This window comes from Phaeoacremonium minimum, assembly GCF_000392275.1.
Source record: "Phaeoacremonium minimum UCRPA7 unplaced genomic scaffold PA7_03_scaffold_146, whole genome shotgun sequence".
In the NCBI taxonomy this organism is placed as follows: domain Eukaryota; kingdom Fungi; phylum Ascomycota; class Sordariomycetes; order Togniniales; family Togniniaceae; genus Phaeoacremonium; species Phaeoacremonium minimum.
The window spans coordinates 29,575-48,111 of NW_006921053.1; the positions used below are offsets into that span (position 1 = coordinate 29,575).

Here is an 18,537-nt window from a genome sequence, read left to right on the forward strand (position 1 = left end):
GTCTGTGACAACCACGTGATGCACCAAATATTAAAAGCTATTGATCCAGTAAGATCTGGAGCGATGCATTTGCTTAAGTTCACCGAAGGACTGCCTATTTAAAACTCTTGCTACAGCGTATGCCCGGTGCCATCTTCAGCAAACAACCGACCATCAATAACCCTGTGTTAGCGTGACCAATCGCCCCTTTCTGGTGGTGTTTGAGGCACTCGTGTTAGCTGGTCACATACATTTAGACTTACTACTAGACAAGTCCATGCTGCTCCTCTGAATCAACTCTCGGCTTTCGTGAGCTCAGAACATTTCACAATCTAATAGCATCCAGCTAAATAGAAATCGGATCTGAGGCTCAAGGTATAGATATAACCCCGGTTAAGTCGGCACATCGGTTGCGATATACGAGCGGTGTGTGGCCTAGGAAGAAATCATCTTTTCGATTCTGAAGAGAAGGATTCAGTTGCTCAGACCCAACCGAGACTAGTCGACTCATTGGAAGACCACACTTATTTGGACACCTGGGAACACAAGCCTTCATAATTATTGGCTTTATGGACTGAGGTCCGGAATCGCCATACGCGGCAGGCCCGGTGTACATCACAAATCCAGTAACAATCACTTAACGCTTCGTACGAGAGAGATACTCCTGGTCGGTGATCCCTAGGGCCCAGCCAGATCGAACGATTACCATCTACTCTTCTATTCGTCACGATAAACCACCCTTGGTAGTCTGGCACGGTTGTTGAAAAGTGGAAGACGATCCTGAACTACTTTAGGAAATTAGTCGGTGCCACCCCTAGCCACATAATGGAATTAAATTCTCAAGCAATTCACGACATTGTCCACCCGACTGCCGCCTTCTTCCAGGAAGACTTTAATCACAATGGCATACATGCAACAACTCGACCGGAGGATCAACGCGTGCTTGCTTGGGATCAATCCTACCTCAACCCCAAGAACCGCATCGATAGTCTTGCCCCATTGATCGACCCTTTGTGGAGAATTGACGGTTGCGCCGGACTGGGCACGCAGTTCTACCTGGTACCCCTTTTCCGTGAAAATGCCCCGCCCATGCGATTCGATGCATTTATTCCTGAAGAGGCAGCACAGAATCTGCTCCTACGACGACTGCTTGGCCTAGACGTTGTTTTCCACACAAAGGACGCCACGCGGGTGCGGCGTCAGGGCATTTCTACCCATATACTGAGAGCCTTGCAAAGCTGGGTTATCAATGACTTGGGTCTAGACGCTGCGGTAAATATGTACAGTAGCCTACCGTTCGGCTCACGTATCGTCTTTGAGAACCTATCTCTGAATATTCGGGACATCAGGATTACGGTGGTCCCTACATACTACCTTGAGCGACAGTTACTGTCTGTTCAGAAGCTATGTGGTCTGTGGAGAATGGCGGTCGCAGACTTACCTCCATTGGTGGACATAATGAAGCTGAAAATCCTGGACCAGATACACGATAGTGTATGCTTGATCCAGTTCAAACCGGGGCAAACAGATAAAGGACATGACGGCCGAGCGCCGATAGCATCAGGCGCGGGCGAAATCTGGATTCTGAAGGCTCTTACGAGCAATTCAAGATATCTTTACCATGAACTCAGAAACCTCCTGATCATGCCACCTCACCCTAATGTAGTCTCAAAACCGGCTTACCTTGTCACGAAACGGTGCCTTTTTGGCGGCAAAACGGCTGTAGTAGGTTTTCTTGAGCCCTTTCACTCCGGAGGCAGTCTCCGAGACACGCTACCCCTTTTACGTCTGAACAACAGACTAGAGCTATCAGACCAACTTAAATGGGCAATACAGATAACCGCTGGTCTCGTTCACGTTAGGGAGCAAGGGAAGAGGTATTATCCGGACCTGCGGCTTGACAATGTTGTTGTGTCCAAGGCCGGTGATGCCATCCTCGTCGACTTCGAGCAGCGAGGAGTATGGTGCGAGTTCTCTGCTCCAGAGATCAATGCAATTGAATACATCAGGATCCTCGCCACGGACACACCGGAAAAAACTGATGATAGCGACGGGGCCGATGAGATACGAGCCCGCTTCGTAGACATGCTCACTCGGTGTCTTCCTGACTGGGAGCAGCTACAGGCCCGGGAGGAGTACACAAATCCGCCAGAAGGATACAATATCCCATGGCTGTGTCTGTCACCGAGAGAACAGGAGGCAGCTGAAGTATACATGCTCGGTCGGGTGTTATGGTGCCTGTTTGAGGGCATGTCAGCTCCGCAGCGAGGAGCGGTATGGCAGTCCTATCGATGGGAGCCCGAGATCGAGTTTCCGGATTACCTGAGAACACCCCAACCGCTCCGTAATCTCATTGATCAGTGCACCGCGGGGAGAAGGGGCCAGCTGAGTGCACACGTCGTTCGAAGGGGGAGCATGTTAGCGTTGCGTGATGACCCGAAACCTAAGGAGAGTAGCCCGCAGAAGCGGGAGGAGATCCGACGCATCGCCAGAGACTGGTGGCTCAAAGAAGTCAAGGCAGCAGAGGAGTTTATAGCAATGAGAGAAGCCTTGAAGAGCAGCGAAACTTGGAACGAGAATTATTTTAATCGCCCGACTTTACGAGAGGTCTTGGCTGCACTAGAGGACTTTGGGACTACATCACTTTCATCTCAGACTTAGGTAGAGCATTTGCCTTGCATCTTTTAACAACGAGAGCAGACATAATTTAGAAGAGGTAGCTAAAAAAAGAGAATGTCATATGCATCGTTACTAAAGTCTTTTGGATCTATATCGTGGTGAACTTAACCCCCTTTTATGCCTGCATATGAAAAGCGTTTGGAATGAAGGGTTTCAGTGTTTATATGGTTAATGGGGGAAAGTCAAAAGGAGTGTGCGCATGTAGTGACGAAGTAAAATATATGAACAGCAAGAATCGAACAACTGCTCACAGAGAAAGAGACCTGCCCTTTCCAGTTCATCACCAGTCCAAATATCTTCCTAAAATCATCTGAGAACCCTTATCTCGCTCTCTTCGCCCCTCCCTCCCGTCCATTCCCACCTACGCTCCTCTTGGATCCCGCTGCACTACTACTCCCACTCCTCGATGGCCCTGTTATGACGCCCGCGCCGGCTCCAGAACTCCCACCTCCTCGAGTGCTCGTGCTGGCTCGAAGGCGAGCGATTACAGACCGGAGCTTATGTACGAAACCCACCTGTGCGCCAAGCACACCGAGAGCTTCCTCGATAGTCTCAAGCTCGTCAATGAACTGGTTCTGTTCGGGAAGCAGTGCTAGCGTATCAACGGCGAAGCCCGTGTCACGCTGGCCGATGAGCCTCGCGTAAAGGTTTCGCTCCTCCGGTGTGGCGCCGCCGTGAGCGTCCGTCGTATGTTCCATCACCACAGCGCGTAAAATTCGCACCAATGCACGAGCAGCCGATGCCCGCTCCCAAGGCAGGGCGGGTCTGTCAGGACGCTGTATCAAGCCCGCAATAGTGCGTGTCGTGGATAGGAGGTGGGATGCAGCCCATGTTACAGTCGGTGGCCCCTCGGGGGCATGTGGCGGAGCACTAGAAGTGGAGGGAGACGATATTGACTTTAACGCAGTAAGAACGCGCTTAACCCGTTGCTCTAGCTTACGAAAGGGATCACGAGCAGCGTCGTTTGCGTCTAAGAGTTTAAGGAAGTATGCGAAGAAGTCGTTGTTTGCAAGCAGCATCTGAACCACTGTACGTTCTAAATCAGCGCGGCTAATAATGCCGTGGTCACCTAGAAGGGCTGTTGTGTCGAACAAATCCGGACGATACTCATCGCTGTCAACCTTAGCTACTGCTGCTAGGATCTCGCGCGACTCTTGGATTCGATATGGGTTTGGTTGAGTTTTGGATTCAGGAGAGCCGACATCGCAGTGCAAGCAGTCAGCCAGGATCTCAAGATGAAACCCAGAGATCTTTGCAAAGGGATTACCGGCTTCGGCAGCAAAGCCGGCTGGCGTCAAAGTTAGCTCGCGATCTGGAGCTTGATCCAGGGTATGGTAGTTGATCTGATCCAGAAGGGCAATGAGGTGTTTGCAAGGCTGGTTGCTATCACGCATACAGTTGCATCTTGGTGTAGGGTATCTGCTATCAGGAGCCCCTATTCGTATCGAACGCGGGACAATCTCATGCATCTGGAATGCGTAGAAGTGGCTACCCTGTTCTTCCTGGCTTAGCTGACACCACTGAAGAACGATCTGCGGTGGTTCTTCCGGAGGTGTCTCATGGAAGAGCTGGCGGACCAGCTCCTGTGTTTGTGGATGAAGATTGGAGATGTTATAAGTCAAGTCCGTCTGTGGTGATCGAACAATCATCGGGGAGTCTTCTTCCATCGAGGAGTTACTAACTTCACTTCCATCGTCTGAGGCTGATTCCGAATCGGTAGCGTCCTCAGGGGACTTCCCTGGTTGAGAAGGTTTGTGCTGGCTCTGTGACCGGGTTGTTGGTGGCATGCTCTCAAGAGAAAGCTTACTAAGTCGATGTGCTGGAGGAGAAGACATCGGGAACATCAAGGCAAGAGAAGAAATAAGTTTTGAAAGGTTTTCAAGATCAGATGAGAGAAGCGGTGACTTATAGAAAGAGGTTGTGGCTGGACTCTTGCCGACGGAAGGAGCAATGACAAAAGGGGCCTGATGTCATGATCAGCCGGAGTTGGCGGTATAGACAGGGCTGTAATGGTTGTTGGAAGTTTGCAGCAACAGAACAAGCTGAAGCCAACTCAGGATCGAATGTGAAGTTTGGGGCTACCGCCACTTGGCTAGCTCTTGCTTGGTCTCTGAGCATATTGCTCCTTTAGACATCTTTGGGGATGTACCCGAGATCTCACCGGGCTAGCCCGACCGCTTACTGCTTTGCGGAGGGTGCTGAAGCCTTGTGATAGTACGCCCCTTATCACAGGAGGCAGGCCTCCATAGGGGACCACCGAAGTCATTTGGTCGGAGCCTGGAGAAGAAGAATGGGGTGAAGAGTCGACCGGTTTACGACTGTCATAAAAAACGAATAGGTAATTGGCATGCAGGGCTGACCAACGGCAAGCAGAGATGGTAGAGTACAGTATAGTACCTCCGAATACCCCTAGTCAACGTTTCTGTAGCGTCCAACAAGTCAAGTGGACCTGCATCGCCATCAAAGCAGCGTTGAAAGGGCGTTGGCGGTACGGGCCTCCACAACACTAACACGGTTGAAGATATCTTCCGCCCACACTGTCTGGTCCCACATGACATTGAGGCAATGCGATTGTCGCCATGGATCCGACCAGGCTCATCCATCATGTATAGACTTGACGAGAATACCCAACAGCCGGTTCTCGGGCTTGTGGCTGATGATGCACCCTCAAATCCTCGAACCCAGCCAGACGCGGAATCGAACTATTGGTCCTTCGACCCGCCGCCATGATGATTTCAAAGCAGCTCACACTTGACCGTCAGGAATCTCAGCTTATGGTACGCCAAATGCGGAGTGAGTAGAGAAGCCAGCAGGATGTTTGCTGCAGCCGTGAAGTGCTTGCATGACCGTGGTGAGCGTTGGGGGTCCATGATCAGGGTTCGACAAACAGAAGATGGCCGAGATTACGGCCCTTCAGCCACCACTTCAATATGTCTCATTGGACAGTAAGCGGCCTGGTAGCATTCGGCCCAGGCTGTTGGTGCGGACGGTGCCCTATACAGGCTTTAGCGCCATTCCCCCGTCCTTAGAATGAGGCTTATAGGGTTGTTTGGCGAGCTCATCCATACCATCCCATCCATCAGGACCAACAGTGCTCAGCGTCTGCCTTGCACTAACCAATGTGCGCAGCATCAACTCCATCCATATAAGAGCACTCTCCCGGCCACCCTTCATGCGACCCGTTTCTGCGACCTTATTACCCAAGGATCCCTATTGCGACATCCATTCTTCCAGTTTGTTCCTTGTGACGATGCTGCCCGTTCGAGCAAGTTCTTATCCACTCTCGATTATAGTGTCCCGCACAGCCCAGGACAGGCGGCCACCTTTTCCGGCCCACCAACATCCCCATGGAACTGCCTCTCCTTTTCGACGATGGCGCCGCAACCTGCTTTGGACAAGGCATTTTCTCGCCCTTTTCTCTGCATGCTTGATAGCTCCTGCCTGAGGCACGGTAGACGAGTTTTCCACAACTCACCAACGATCCGGATGGGTCCATGCAGTGTATCACCGTCAAGTGATGGAAGCAAGAACGGGTCCGGCCGTCTGTTTCTGCGAGAACTGCCAACAGACATTCTCGCAGATGTTAGACTTGCTCAGCCTCGGTAGCTGAAAGAGCTTCCCTCTTCTATCGGTCATGCAAAACCTGGGTGCGCACCTGTTGAACCTAGCGGAAGTCCTGCTCTCATGATCACACCAACGGAGAAATCATCCTCGTCTTTGCATTATGCAGTCTTTGCAGGATCTTCTGTTCCTGGCCACGAGGCTAACGAGGCACAGCATTGAATTATTTTCTAGCCCACTGAACACCTTCTTAGTCGCCCAACGATGCACGATGCTTCAAACCAATATAATGCGTCTATTCTCGTAGAGAGTTCGCATAAAGAAAACGGTCCTTTCCCGGGCATGCCGCGCCCATCAGTCAAATCCTGGACGACCCGGCTCTGTGTCACCGTCGTCTATCGCGCCTGTTCCACCTGGAAACATGATCCTTTGTGTGAGTGGGGGCGTAAACCTTGAGATGATACGTTCTGAAGAAATGGCAACCTTGGGGGCTGAAATTGACCCCTATCCGCCTGTGCCAATCATCTTACTGGGTATCGACTGTATCCTTTATCAATGGTCGTTTTCAGTATCATGTCAGCTCTGCCAGTTGCTCTCATGCATCAGGGGCAAAAGATTCCGAGGCAGCTTTGGACCTCGATCGGGATGACCGCTGATGTATTGCAGGCTGTACACGAAGTACAGCGATACAGAGAGTCTCAATTAGCTGTCAGGAGCAAATCCTCATGTGGTGTCACGTCGGGAAACCGTTGTGCTTGGCTACAATTCGCCGTAGCTCATCCTGTTATAGGCACGGATGCTTCACCGAGAAAGTTGTCATAATGTGATGACGGGGTGGACGGACGAGTCGAGCCATTTGAATACAGTGATCTCAACCTGAAGGAGTCATAGAAGAGATGGATGAGTCTTAGTGACATTGGTGGTAATAAGATTGAGAACCTGTGAGTGATTGCGGCTTAAATTCTTTTTCTTGAATCTAGATTGAACTTACGCAAACTTGAGGAAGGTGCAGCTTGCTACCTCGACCCTGCCCATCGTACTTGCCTACAGCAAGATGTAAATCCTCATGAGTATAACGAGCCCCTCATGACTACCTTGGTTACCCAGCTACACTACTTTATGTGCGATGACCACCGGAATTACCCTCAAGAACCTTTAGGTGAAGCTGCAAGACGCCTTTGCACCTAATCCCCCTCTCCCCCCTTTTTTTTTCTTTGGCGGTTTTCATTTGATATTTTGATAGAGCCTCTGGTCTCTTCTCGCCGTCTTCAAGTAGGCATGAGAATGGTAGTCAATGAAATACTCAAAGACTGCGGGAAAACTGTGTAAAACTACTCACAGGTGACACACTCAATACTAAGCTTGTTCCGTCAGCTACCGTATAGAGACATGAAACACTACTCTCTCCGCATATGTTCCATTTAGAGCCCTTACGGCTCTTCCGAGGCGTTCTCCCTGTGTCGGGGCAAATTTACGCTCAACAAATACCATGCTCTCGTTCTATTGTTGGCTCTCGTTTCTCGATATTTGTCGCCCGTACGTGACACCGGTCCTGTGCATCCATGAGACAGCCACTTCATCCGAAACATAAGACACGGACCCGAGACTCTGGGTCCCGCATACTGTTGTACATGAGCATCTTAGTCCCGGGTTGTGGCTGTGCAGAACATCGGCATCAGCGGCGTGCTCAGGGGTAAATTCAGCACAAGCTCGGCCCGGGTAGGACGAGGCTCCACACAGCCTCACTCCTAGGCATCAACGCAGCCCGGCGCCGGCCGTGTGCAAATATTTTGCTCGGCACCAGGAGGCATCAGTGGAAAGCTGGTTCTTGTGGATCATCATAAAGGACACTTCGTCAAGCCGCATTGTATACTTTCCAAGGCTAGGCAACAGCTTGAACCACCAGGCTGAGATCTACCATGTGTACATTGAGTGACATCGCAATTCTTCAGTACATGGCATGTGAACATTCACGGCATCTAGCAGTAGTGCAAACAGTTTGTAAGTGCTTCTTCATATATTACTGATTGCTAGCAAACTCCGAACGAAAGACACATTGGCACGTAAATATTCCGGACACGCAAGTAGCGCGAAACCAAACAACGGGCCGCAACATCACTTCTCAACCCAGTTGGTAGAGAGGCGGCGACTCCAACAAACATCATCATCTCACTCTCCTCTCCCGGTGATGGCAAGCTGACCGAGATATGACCAAGATCACATCTCTACTCCATCTTTCATACAGTTGAATTGGAGGTTTCATTCCAACGTCCTCCTGTTAACGCCAAAATTGTTGTCTGATAACAAGACCGTGTCATGCGAGCCAGTGCCGCCGTGATGCAACATGTAATCGTGACCCGTTCCATTCGGATAATATATAAGCACGTCTCCCTTGATTTGTGACTCCTTGCTTCCCTTAAAACGCCAATGCATGCAGTAGAACAACATGGAAGAGGTCGTAACGATCATGAATTCGTCATCCGGATATTGCTCAGGGTTAGTATTTCAATTGGGTTGTTGGTAAGGGCATAGACGAATCAAAGACCAGACACCTTTCTAGCAGCGTTGGTCGCTGTGGTTGTAGCAGAGCTGATGCTACCGACACGACCGCTGGTCTTGCGAACACCTGCGGGCTCTTTACCTCGCAGAGAGTCGCCCGGCCGCTTCGAGGTGCCTCGAACTTTCGTCATCACACCGGAAGTGCTGCTAGCACGTGTCGGAGAATCACGTATGGACTTGGTCCGGCCGACGGCGCTACCAATGTTCTCGATATCATTTGACGCATCGTTGTCGATCATCTCATATATGGTCGTCGTGGTGGTTGTGTGGCTGACGGAGCGTGACTTCTCGGAACGATGATCCGGAGATGCTGATGGCTTGCGGTGTGTTCGCATCCGTAGGTGCCATTCCTCATCCGACTCGGCTCCCTGGGACTGACGATGCACGGAAACGATTTCTGTCTCCTGCTCGACGCTTGACTCCTCCTCGATTGAGGTGCGGTGCACGGAGTCCTTGCTGCTGCGACCGTAGGGATGATGCCTGTTGGTCTTGCGCGGCTGACCTGGTGTCGGTGCTGGTAGGTAGTCTTCTTGATTGCTAGGGGCGTTGCGGTCCTGCTCGTTCATCTCGCTTAATGGAGTTCTGTTCGACGCGCTCCTGTTAGGCGGTGTCGAGGTGCCTCCGTTGCTGCGGCCAAGAGATGCCTTCTGCATAGCTCGGATAGGTGTGCTCGGTGATGGATTGGCAGCTGCAAACTCCTTGCGAAGCTTGCGCTCCACCCTTTCTTCGATCCACCACTCTCGGAAGGTGCCTTGATTGAGATGCAGCCAGTGCTGCTGAGGTCCAACCACCATACCGGGTCTCATAAATCGCATGTACGCGATGATCTCATTGGCGGTGAAGCCATGACGATAGATGAGGTATGCTCCAATCAGACAACCTGTTCGACCAAGTCCCGCCTTGCAGTGAACTGCAATGCCCTTTTTCTTGACAGTAATTGTTTCGTGTGCTAGCCTGATGAATTTTCTCACGGTTGACAGAGGTGGGCAGGTACCATCGTCAAAGATCATATCCAGGTGTTGGATACCGAGCGCCTCGAAGTATGACGGTGAGTACAGTGCGGAATTGAGCCTGACCACAAGACCGATGTTTCGCTCAGAGAAATGCTTGAGGACGTTCTTGAATGGCTGCGGTAGTGTCGGGTGCGCATCGACGGCTGCTAGTGTCTTTGGCAGTGTAGGGTAGAGGTCCGACGTCTCGGTAATGCGAGCCACGGGAGTGTGCTGGGGCGAAGCGAATGCCAGGAAATGGGGAGTGACCCAGTTGAAGTCACCATGCTCTACTCGTTCAAACCTTTCGTACTCATCGAGGTCAAAGTTCTCCAATGCACAGCAACTCTCCTCCTTGGCTTTCCAAACACCGTAGACAACATCTTGAACTGTGATACCATAATCTGCCTGGCTGTAGCCAGCATCACGGAAAGGCATCAATGGGGGATCAACTTGGGCAATGGGGGCCAATGCAAGATGTGGTGGCCATGATTGAATCAAGACCATATAGCATGCTAGTAGACAAGAGGCATTGGCACGGCCTAGCAAAATAGTTAGCACAATGTTCCAAAGCGCATTGTTGGCAAGTCATACTTCTAGGGTCAGCTCTACTCCAAAATACAACAGGTCTGTCCTTATTCTCCGGCGCGCCGAGGATATCGTGGAACTGGAGGGCAAATCGATATAGATGGCCGATATGCAGCGGGCCGAAGTCATGGTGGAAAGCGTTATACAGGAGACTATCGTCTACAGAGAAATAGAATGGTTGCTTATGGGCCGGTCTCTGCACAGATGTTGGTCCGTCTACCGCTCTTTGTGATCGCTTGGTCGGTGAGCGCAGCGGTGGATCTGGGTAAGGAAAAAGAGTATCGGCATTTGGGGGATTGATGTACGATGCAAGATACAGGCGATCTGTGTAAGTTAGTAAAGTGATCGGGAAAGGATAGAAAAGAAAATGATATGGCACAAGAGAGTCCAACAGTCCCGGACTGCTGCCTCTACTGAGAGCACCGTCCATTGAGAGATTTAGGACGGACTCCGTTGTGCTTTTTTTGAGGCATGTTTATTGAGACATTGTGACAATGATTACGTACCTGGTATATATTCAATGATCTGCCCCAGATTGGGACTTTTGGAAGAAGGAGCCATGCCGACGTGCCGTTTAGTATCGCGCTGATCCGGTCTGTTCACACGGAAAGAGACAGTGTCCCCCGGCACTCTGGCTAAGTAGCAGGTAACAGATACTTGTAATCAATACAAGCAAGCGCAGGTCAGAAGTGTATAGGCTGTTCAAGCAGCGACCACTCGCATGCGTGCCTGGTTACTTGCGATGAGCAGAGACTGCTAGACTTGCTAAAGATACGGTCAAGCGAAGATGCCTTTCCAATCTCGAGGAGCAGCAAGAACAAGAAGCAGAATGCGACTCAAGGTCGAGTCAAGTCGGAGGAGAAGAGACGATGATGATGTTGTTTGTTGGAGATATTAGGCAAGAGAGCATGTGCGCATTCTGGTGTGCGGGCCTGGAGTTTTGTATGGAGCCAGGGGATTTGTTATTCTGCATTGAAGTCTCATATTACTCGCCCCAAATAAAGCAACAAACCAATCAAACGTCCCTGTCTGTTGTCAAGCCACGTTCTCGGCCTGTCTCTATGGCAACCGCAAAAACTTGCTGCCTGAGGCGTTGCGGCTGAGTAGCGTATAACCTTATCTTATCGGCCTCAAAGTGCCCCGCCAGCCCACTCGTTGTCGATTTTGCAGTAAAGGGCTGCGCATCGACAACATCATCCAGCATTCCTAACAAGACCTTTCAGCGTCACAATCCGTTTCAAAGCCCCAAACATGACGAATAGCGCGGATACCGGCTTTCCGTGCTCTCTGTATGACTGGAATCTTCAGCCCCAGGTACCCCGCTCGAGAGCTGACTTGTGTTTCAAAGGACCCTCGATGTGCCCTTCCCGACAGCGCGACTTGCCTCCGTCGCGCTGAAGGCTATGAGTGTTGACAAGGAACTATCTCCACTGGTGCATAGGAAATTTTCAACAGCCGAGCCAGCCGAGTCTGTGTTGCGTATTGAGTACAGCGCTACTACCAACCGCATGCTTCGAGTCGCGGTCAACTCTTTCATGGACAGTCTTGCGCTGATCATGGAAGTCATGGAGGAGCTCGATGTGGATGTTCTAGAGTCGAGGAAAGTCGAATGATCTCCAAGATAAAGACATACTTCAGTCTTTGTCATATTCTGGGATCGAAGCAGCTCCTCGGTTGGTACTGGCACCGCTGCTGCGACTCCCAGATCCATCCAGGGCAACAATAGATCCCTGTGAAACCAGAGGTGCCACCATCTTCTGGTCCAGATCACCTCTTCAATCTTCACTTGATTGGGTCTTGAATACTCCCGAGCGCTCGCGTTTGAAAGAGGGCCACTTACAACGCAACGTCGCCGTCCTGGCATCGAGAATGGCTCTTCAGATCGTGACTCCTGTCTCCCGTGATGGGTTTTCATCATATCATCGAGGTTTACAACCGACGGCGATTCGCCCTAGCGCTGGCCACGGTAACTGCGATTGGAAAGACCTAACACTCCTATCTCGTTATTTCTGTTTTCGGTTTTTGTCCAGAAGACACCGCGGAAAGAACGTGTCGAGCGTAGGATTGGAAAAATCTTTTCCAAATCGAGATCTGCGACGAGCCACGAATCGTGGTCTCTACATTTCTTGGCTCAAGACGACTCATGAATACTATTAAGTAAAGAGAAGGTTGTGACATTACCAGAGAAGAGAACTCTTTGACCAAATACTCAGATAAACGTTCTTGATGTTGGGAAGCATGATTCTATACACAGCAAGCGAGTGATGATAAGAGAGACACGGGGCCACGTCGTGTGCATTGAGAGTTTTCTGTTGGCTGCAGAGTGACGTGAATTGTGACGCCATTTTGTTTGATTGCATAATGTTGCGTTGTCTGAAAACTAAGTCTAATTCTAGATAGTGTGTGTTTGGGAATCTTGATATATATCAGAGCATAGTAAGCGACCAAGGTTCTAAATCAATGGATCTCCGGACCGCGTCGTTTAATTCCAAAAACATAAGCCTGACGAATAATTAAACATAATTCTAAATTTACTATGACAACTACAGTGACACGGCGTAGACACGTGTCTGCGATGTTTTGGCAAGGCCTCGTGAGCCCATACGCTTGATTACGAACTAAGCTCGCAAGCCGGAGTGACATGAAAGAGCAGCCTCTCAACTACAATCAATTCGTTTCAAACCCTGCCCAACCTCATCTTTCTGGTCTTGATGATCCAGCCGAGTCGGGTACGGAACCCCCGCGGCATCTGCTTGGCACCTTGGCAGGCCGAGATCTTCGAAGGATCCTCGCCCCGAATCCCGGCCGGCCATTTCCCCCACACTAAGACAGCGCCGGCCCCGCGTCCTATCGGCTTGATGCAGTTCCTCGACAGAGCCGCACGACTCTGTAGATAACGCAAGCGCATGTACGGTGTGTTGGCGCTTTATTGAGAGATAGGGATTAATTGTGAGGCTGTTCCTCGACTTGGCTGAGACAGAGCATCAGCTCACCTAGACCGCACCCTTATCAGTCGGCGAGGCTTTTGCGACAATTCCAGCCCGGCTAGCTTTCACCTGCAGGCCCGTCTGATAAGAGCGCCATGGCGCTCAGCTGCAGCCGGATCTCGAGAATGGCATCTCTGCTGATAGGTTAGATTTCAATGACCGTGAAAATATCTGAGGCGATTTTCTCAGCACCCCTGCGGCACCGCGGGTGGATTGCCCGTGGGAGTAGATTAGAGTCCATAGCGGCCAGGAGGCCCCGAGTCAATATGGCTCGCACTTGGCTATTCATCGACGTCATAGCACCTCTTATACCAGCTGTAGCACTCCACAAGCTACAAGTTCGCTCATCAGCGATTGCCTTGCAATAGCCGGATCAGGGGTATGTCGACCTCGGCAGGCTCCCTAACAGATCATCTCTCCGGCATTTACTGCGGGAGTTGACCTGTTACGGCATATACAGAAAACACAACTATTAGCCCTGCATTCGCCCCCAATGACGCTAGCATACGAGCCATAATCGCCTATGGGTATGCGTATCAGTACCGGGCTTCAGGGGTTGCTTGGATGCTGTGGGGAAGGTAATCGCTGGATGACGGCCGCCAGAGATAAGGAAAAGTCTTGGCTTCCGTAATGGACTAATCGGTGCAACCGTGTAAGCGTCCACGAGTAGTGGTTTCAGTAAAGCACCGGCTGCATGCTGTGGGCATGGTCAGAGGGTGTAAAATCGCGCGATACGAGCGTAATCGAGAGTTGAGAGAGTGGGCTGTGCTGTGAATCTGAAGTGTCTCCGGCGGGCCGGATGACTGAGCGGAGAGCAGTTTCCAAGGAGACTTCAGACAAAGGTATGGTAATCATTCCAAAGTCATTGCACGGAGGGAAATAGATTTGTGAATACTAAATTGTATGTAGTTCATGATTGAGCAATGCCAGCGAATGGGTATTATTACAGTTTCGGTATGCCTAGCACCACCAATATGTCCATTCTGCAGGAATGGAACATCAGCATCATCCTGTAGAAGTCTTGTAGAACTCTTGCCTGGACCTCCAGGAATATCGCCCCAATCTTCAACATGTGTCGATGAAATGATAGAAAGCCTGTAATTCAACACCTTTTTCTCCCAAAAGAGTAAACCCTAATCCCCTTTTGATCCCTGGTCTTATGCAAATAAAAAATGGATATCCTACGCTTTGGACGACAACAACAACGCTTTCTTGAACGACGGGAAGTGATGAAATGGTCAGGGCCTCGCTTATTTCGATTTGGTAGAAGCGGCAGAGGATTGCTTCTCAGCCTCTACCTGCTTCTCTGCCTCGAACGACCTCTGTGCCTCGGCCTTTTGCTCGACCACGATGGCCTCGTTAGAGACTGGCCGGCTGCTACCGTTCATCATGTTCTGGTGCTCTTCGATGCCGTGTGTGGGGGCGATCTGGAAGCCGTCTTCCTTCTGTTCCTTGCCGGCGGGGGTCCATGCGAGGTAGTCGCGACGAACCTAGATTCATAGTCAGCATGATGATCTTTGGAGTTGATGTTTTATACTTCGAGAAAACATACCTCAACGTAGTCGTAAGCGAACTCGCCGTGCTGGTCATCGTCCATACCAAGGAGCTCAGCCTCCTCGCTCGCACGGAGGTGCAGGCCGGGGATCATGTCGATGATCTTGGCGATGATGGCGGACATGACGAAGGTGTAGGCGGAGGTGGCGCAGATGTAGGCGATCTGGATGTACATCTGCTTGTAGTTGTGGTTGATCCAGCCGCCGGTGATGCCATTGTTGACGCCGTCGAGGCCAATAATATAGTCGGCACCGAAGAAGGCGTTGAAGATGAGGCCGACGATGCCGCCGATGCCGTGCTCGGCGAACACGTCGAGAGAGTCGTCGATCTTGACCATGAACTTGATCTTGGTGCCAAAATTGCAGCAGATGCCCGTAACAACGCCGAGAATGATGGACGCCCAGGGGGTGATGAAACCGGAGGCGGGAGTGGCAGCAACAAGTCCCGAGATCGTGCCGGAACACCAGCCGACCAGAGACCACTTCTTGGCCAGACGGAAATCGAGCAGACACCAAGTCATGGCTGCGAACATGGCGGTCAAGCACGAGTTCCAGCAGGCCATTGTGGCACGTAGATTAGCACCGAAGGCAGAGCCGCCGTTGAAACCCAGCCAGCCAAACCACAGAAGGATAGTGCCCAGTAGGATCAGGGAAATGTTGTGCGGACGGAAGTTGAGCATCATCTTCTCGTTTCGGCGTCCGAGGATCCAGGAGTAGGCGAGGGCTGAAAGACCAGAGCCGATCTCGACAGGTCCGCCACCAGCATAGTCGAGGACACCATAGTTGAAGGCCCAGCCGTTGACATTCCACACCCAGCAGGCCAGAGGGCAGTATACGAGTGTCGCCCAGAAGAAGGAGAAGACCATCGCGGGAAGGACTCGTCCACGCTCGGCTGTCGCACCCACCACGAGGGCACAAGTAACGCCGGCGAACTGCATCTGGTAGAATGAGTAGAGCAGCTCAGGGATGAGCGCGGAGCCGGGGGAAGGCATGGCCAGAGTGTTCATGAGGCCGAAGTGGTGTAGATCGCCGATGAAACCGTTCGTGGCCGTGCTGCTGAAAGCCAGGGAATAGCCCCAGAAGTACCATTGGAAAATGATGACGCTGAAGGACATCATGACGACCCAGATGAGCGAGAGGGCGGACTTTCTTCGTGCAAGACCAGAGTATAGGAAGGCGATTCCGGGAATCATGAGCAGGACCATGCAGGAGGCCACAATGATGAAGGCCTGGTCACCGGACTGGTACCATTGGTTTAGGTTTTCGGTGGCTGCTTGATTGTAAGCCTTCAACGACACAGAGTTGGTGTTTTGCGCGGGAATTGCTCACCAGAGTCACCACCGGTCTCGTCATTGGTGCCGTTGAACACCGCAGGTGCTCCTACCCAGGAGTAGGACATGACGCCGGCTCAAAAGCGTCTTTTCGTGTGTGGCCCGGTCACGAGAAATTGAAAAGGAAAAGAGAAATGAAGTATTCCAGAGTGAAGTGTCGGAAAGTCTAAGTCAAGGAATGTGAGAAAAATTGGGTTCGAGGAGGGCACTCTACGAGTAAGTCAAGTGAGGCAGGTAACACGGAACACAGCACACACAGCAACAGGGCTGGATAGTCGGACAGAAACGGCAGATCAAGACGAAGCCAGACGGGTGGGATGGAGATGCAGTATATATATCATACTTTTTAGTTCCTACCTTACCTAGCCTCGATTGTGGAGGACCTGGACTGCATCTTGGGTCTCTGTCTCTCTCGCTCTCTCTAATTGAGGGTATGCAGCAGTATTAGCAGAGCGACTTAGTACAAGGAGCATGTCATGCACATCACTCACTCACCCCAAAAATCAACCCACCCGACCGTCACTGCGCGTGAAGAATCGCTCCGGCTAGGCCTAGCGCCAATCAATCCGCATTCGGGGCTTTGGGGGGCAACCTAACCTACCTCCTAACCTAAGGCCCAGTGGGTTGAGGCGCGGGAGACCCAGTCTAAGGCATCGTACCAGGGCCCCCTAGCGCGGTACGTACCTCCTCTTACCTTACTGCATAGTAGATGCATCTCCATTCATGGCGGTCTCTTATTATGCCTCATGTGAATGCACCGTAGATTCATATGCCTTTACAGGATGCTTGATTATCTGATGCATCTTAGTCGATGCAGCCAGGATAAGAAAGACATCCGCCTCTATATCTCAGACTAGCCGCGTCTGCGGATGCGAGGCACACGATGCCATTTGGTTGGGTCAGCCCTTCCTGTACGAGGCTCCGGCTCTTCACCATCCCACTCACCCCCGACGTTGAAGGAGTACTTCAGGTCAGGTGTGTTGTATATTTATAGAATCTCCAGCGGGCTCATGATATAGCTTCATCAATGCTTCAATGTCTGTAGCAACTTCTGTGAACCGATGTCGTCTCCCTTTCTAATCATGAATCGCGAACTCGGGAACATGCCCGGCGGACTATACCCTAGACTTCTCATGGTATGCTACGTTTCTGACCTTCCAAGTAGTCACCCGACTCATCCTTTTCGAGTCTCTATCATTGCAAAGATCGATATACCAGAGTTCGTTTTCAATCAACATCCTGGATGGAAAACTCTGCTCTAAACCCCCCATTAGAGTGTTTGATGACGCAGAGTAAGCCCCCCTCTCTCATCCCAAGGGCAGGGCCAGGCGGGAAAATTGCGCATGCCCCTACCGGCTGCTGATGCACTCCAATTTGCAGGGGTCAAGGTCAAGGTCAAGGTCAAGGTTGGTGAACTTGTGGAGGAGGGGACACCTGGGTGCTATTGCTGCTGCTGCTGCCCGACCCGACATCCAGCAATTATGAACGGGCCTCGAAGTCGTCGAGGGTGGGATGTCGAGGATTTGTCCTGGAAAAAGAACTCGTATCTCGAGTTCAACTTCTCTTAATTCAATACACAGAGCCTAGGTAGGTAGGTATGCCTGCAGCGAGTTCGTTGGCTCGAGACCCACCAGCGTGTGTGCAGCTAGATCCCGATGGCATACCTGGCTGGGCATGTCCAAGGCGCCTTTCGAGCTGCGATTTCGCGCATCACAACCGAGAAAATGCACATACTCACATAGGACTTTGCGGGAGAATACGTAGTATAGCTCTTGGTGAGGCACGCCACGGAGCAGCTAGGAGACAGGGGTACTGCTGGGTGGGTCAGTGGGGGAACAAGAGGCCTGTTTGCACGCCAGACGAGAGATCTCTCGGGAGCTGAGGCGTGGCTCGTTCCTTTTCGAGCCTCCTTTTCATCCCACCCGCCCTGAAGAAGTAACTGGAGGATCCTATTCGATGGAGGCTGTGATGTCTCACGAGGGGAGATGGGGGTCCTGAAGATGGATGATGCGGCAAAAACTTCATCGCCTAGCCAATAGGCTGCTAACGATGGCTGTCTGGTTCCTGACAAGAAAAGATAGGCATTTCCGGATACATGGCTGGCTTGCCTTAGTGAGTGAGGTACATACATACATACACACGTACATACATACAGCATCTTGGTGGTTACTTTTACTTTTCGGGCTGCCGGGCTGCAGGGACGCTATTCGCCTCAATTGGAGCAAGCCCCCGAGCTAGCCTGCCCTGCAGGTGTCCCCCAGCAATGTCCCCAGTTCTCTCTCGTTGTCTCTGTCTGGGGCCGTCCCAGCTG

General features: G+C 51.4%; 2 protein-coding genes across 2 annotated transcripts; both read right to left on the reverse strand.

Annotated features, from left to right (window-relative positions):
* Nucleotides 1-8,756: 8,756 nt before the first annotated feature.
* UCRPA7_1997 (putative tyrosine-protein phosphatase cdc14 protein) lies at nucleotides 8,757-10,205 on the reverse strand (the record flags this gene model as incomplete). Its single annotated transcript, XM_007914575.1, has 1 exon — nucleotides 8,757-10,205. The coding sequence occupies one exon, from the start codon at nucleotides 10,203-10,205 to the stop codon at nucleotides 8,757-8,759; it is 1,449 nt and encodes a 482-aa protein (XP_007912766.1).
* A 4,387-nt stretch (nucleotides 10,206-14,592) lies between these two features.
* UCRPA7_1998 (putative ammonium transporter mep1 protein) lies at nucleotides 14,593-16,294 on the reverse strand (the record flags this gene model as incomplete). The annotated part of the gene is made up of 3 exons (XM_007914576.1): nucleotides 14,593-14,832; nucleotides 14,895-16,165; nucleotides 16,225-16,294. The coding sequence occupies 3 exons, from the start codon at nucleotides 16,292-16,294 to the stop codon at nucleotides 14,593-14,595; spliced, it is 1,581 nt and encodes a 526-aa protein (XP_007912767.1).
* Between the last annotated feature and the right edge of the window lie 2,243 nt (nucleotides 16,295-18,537).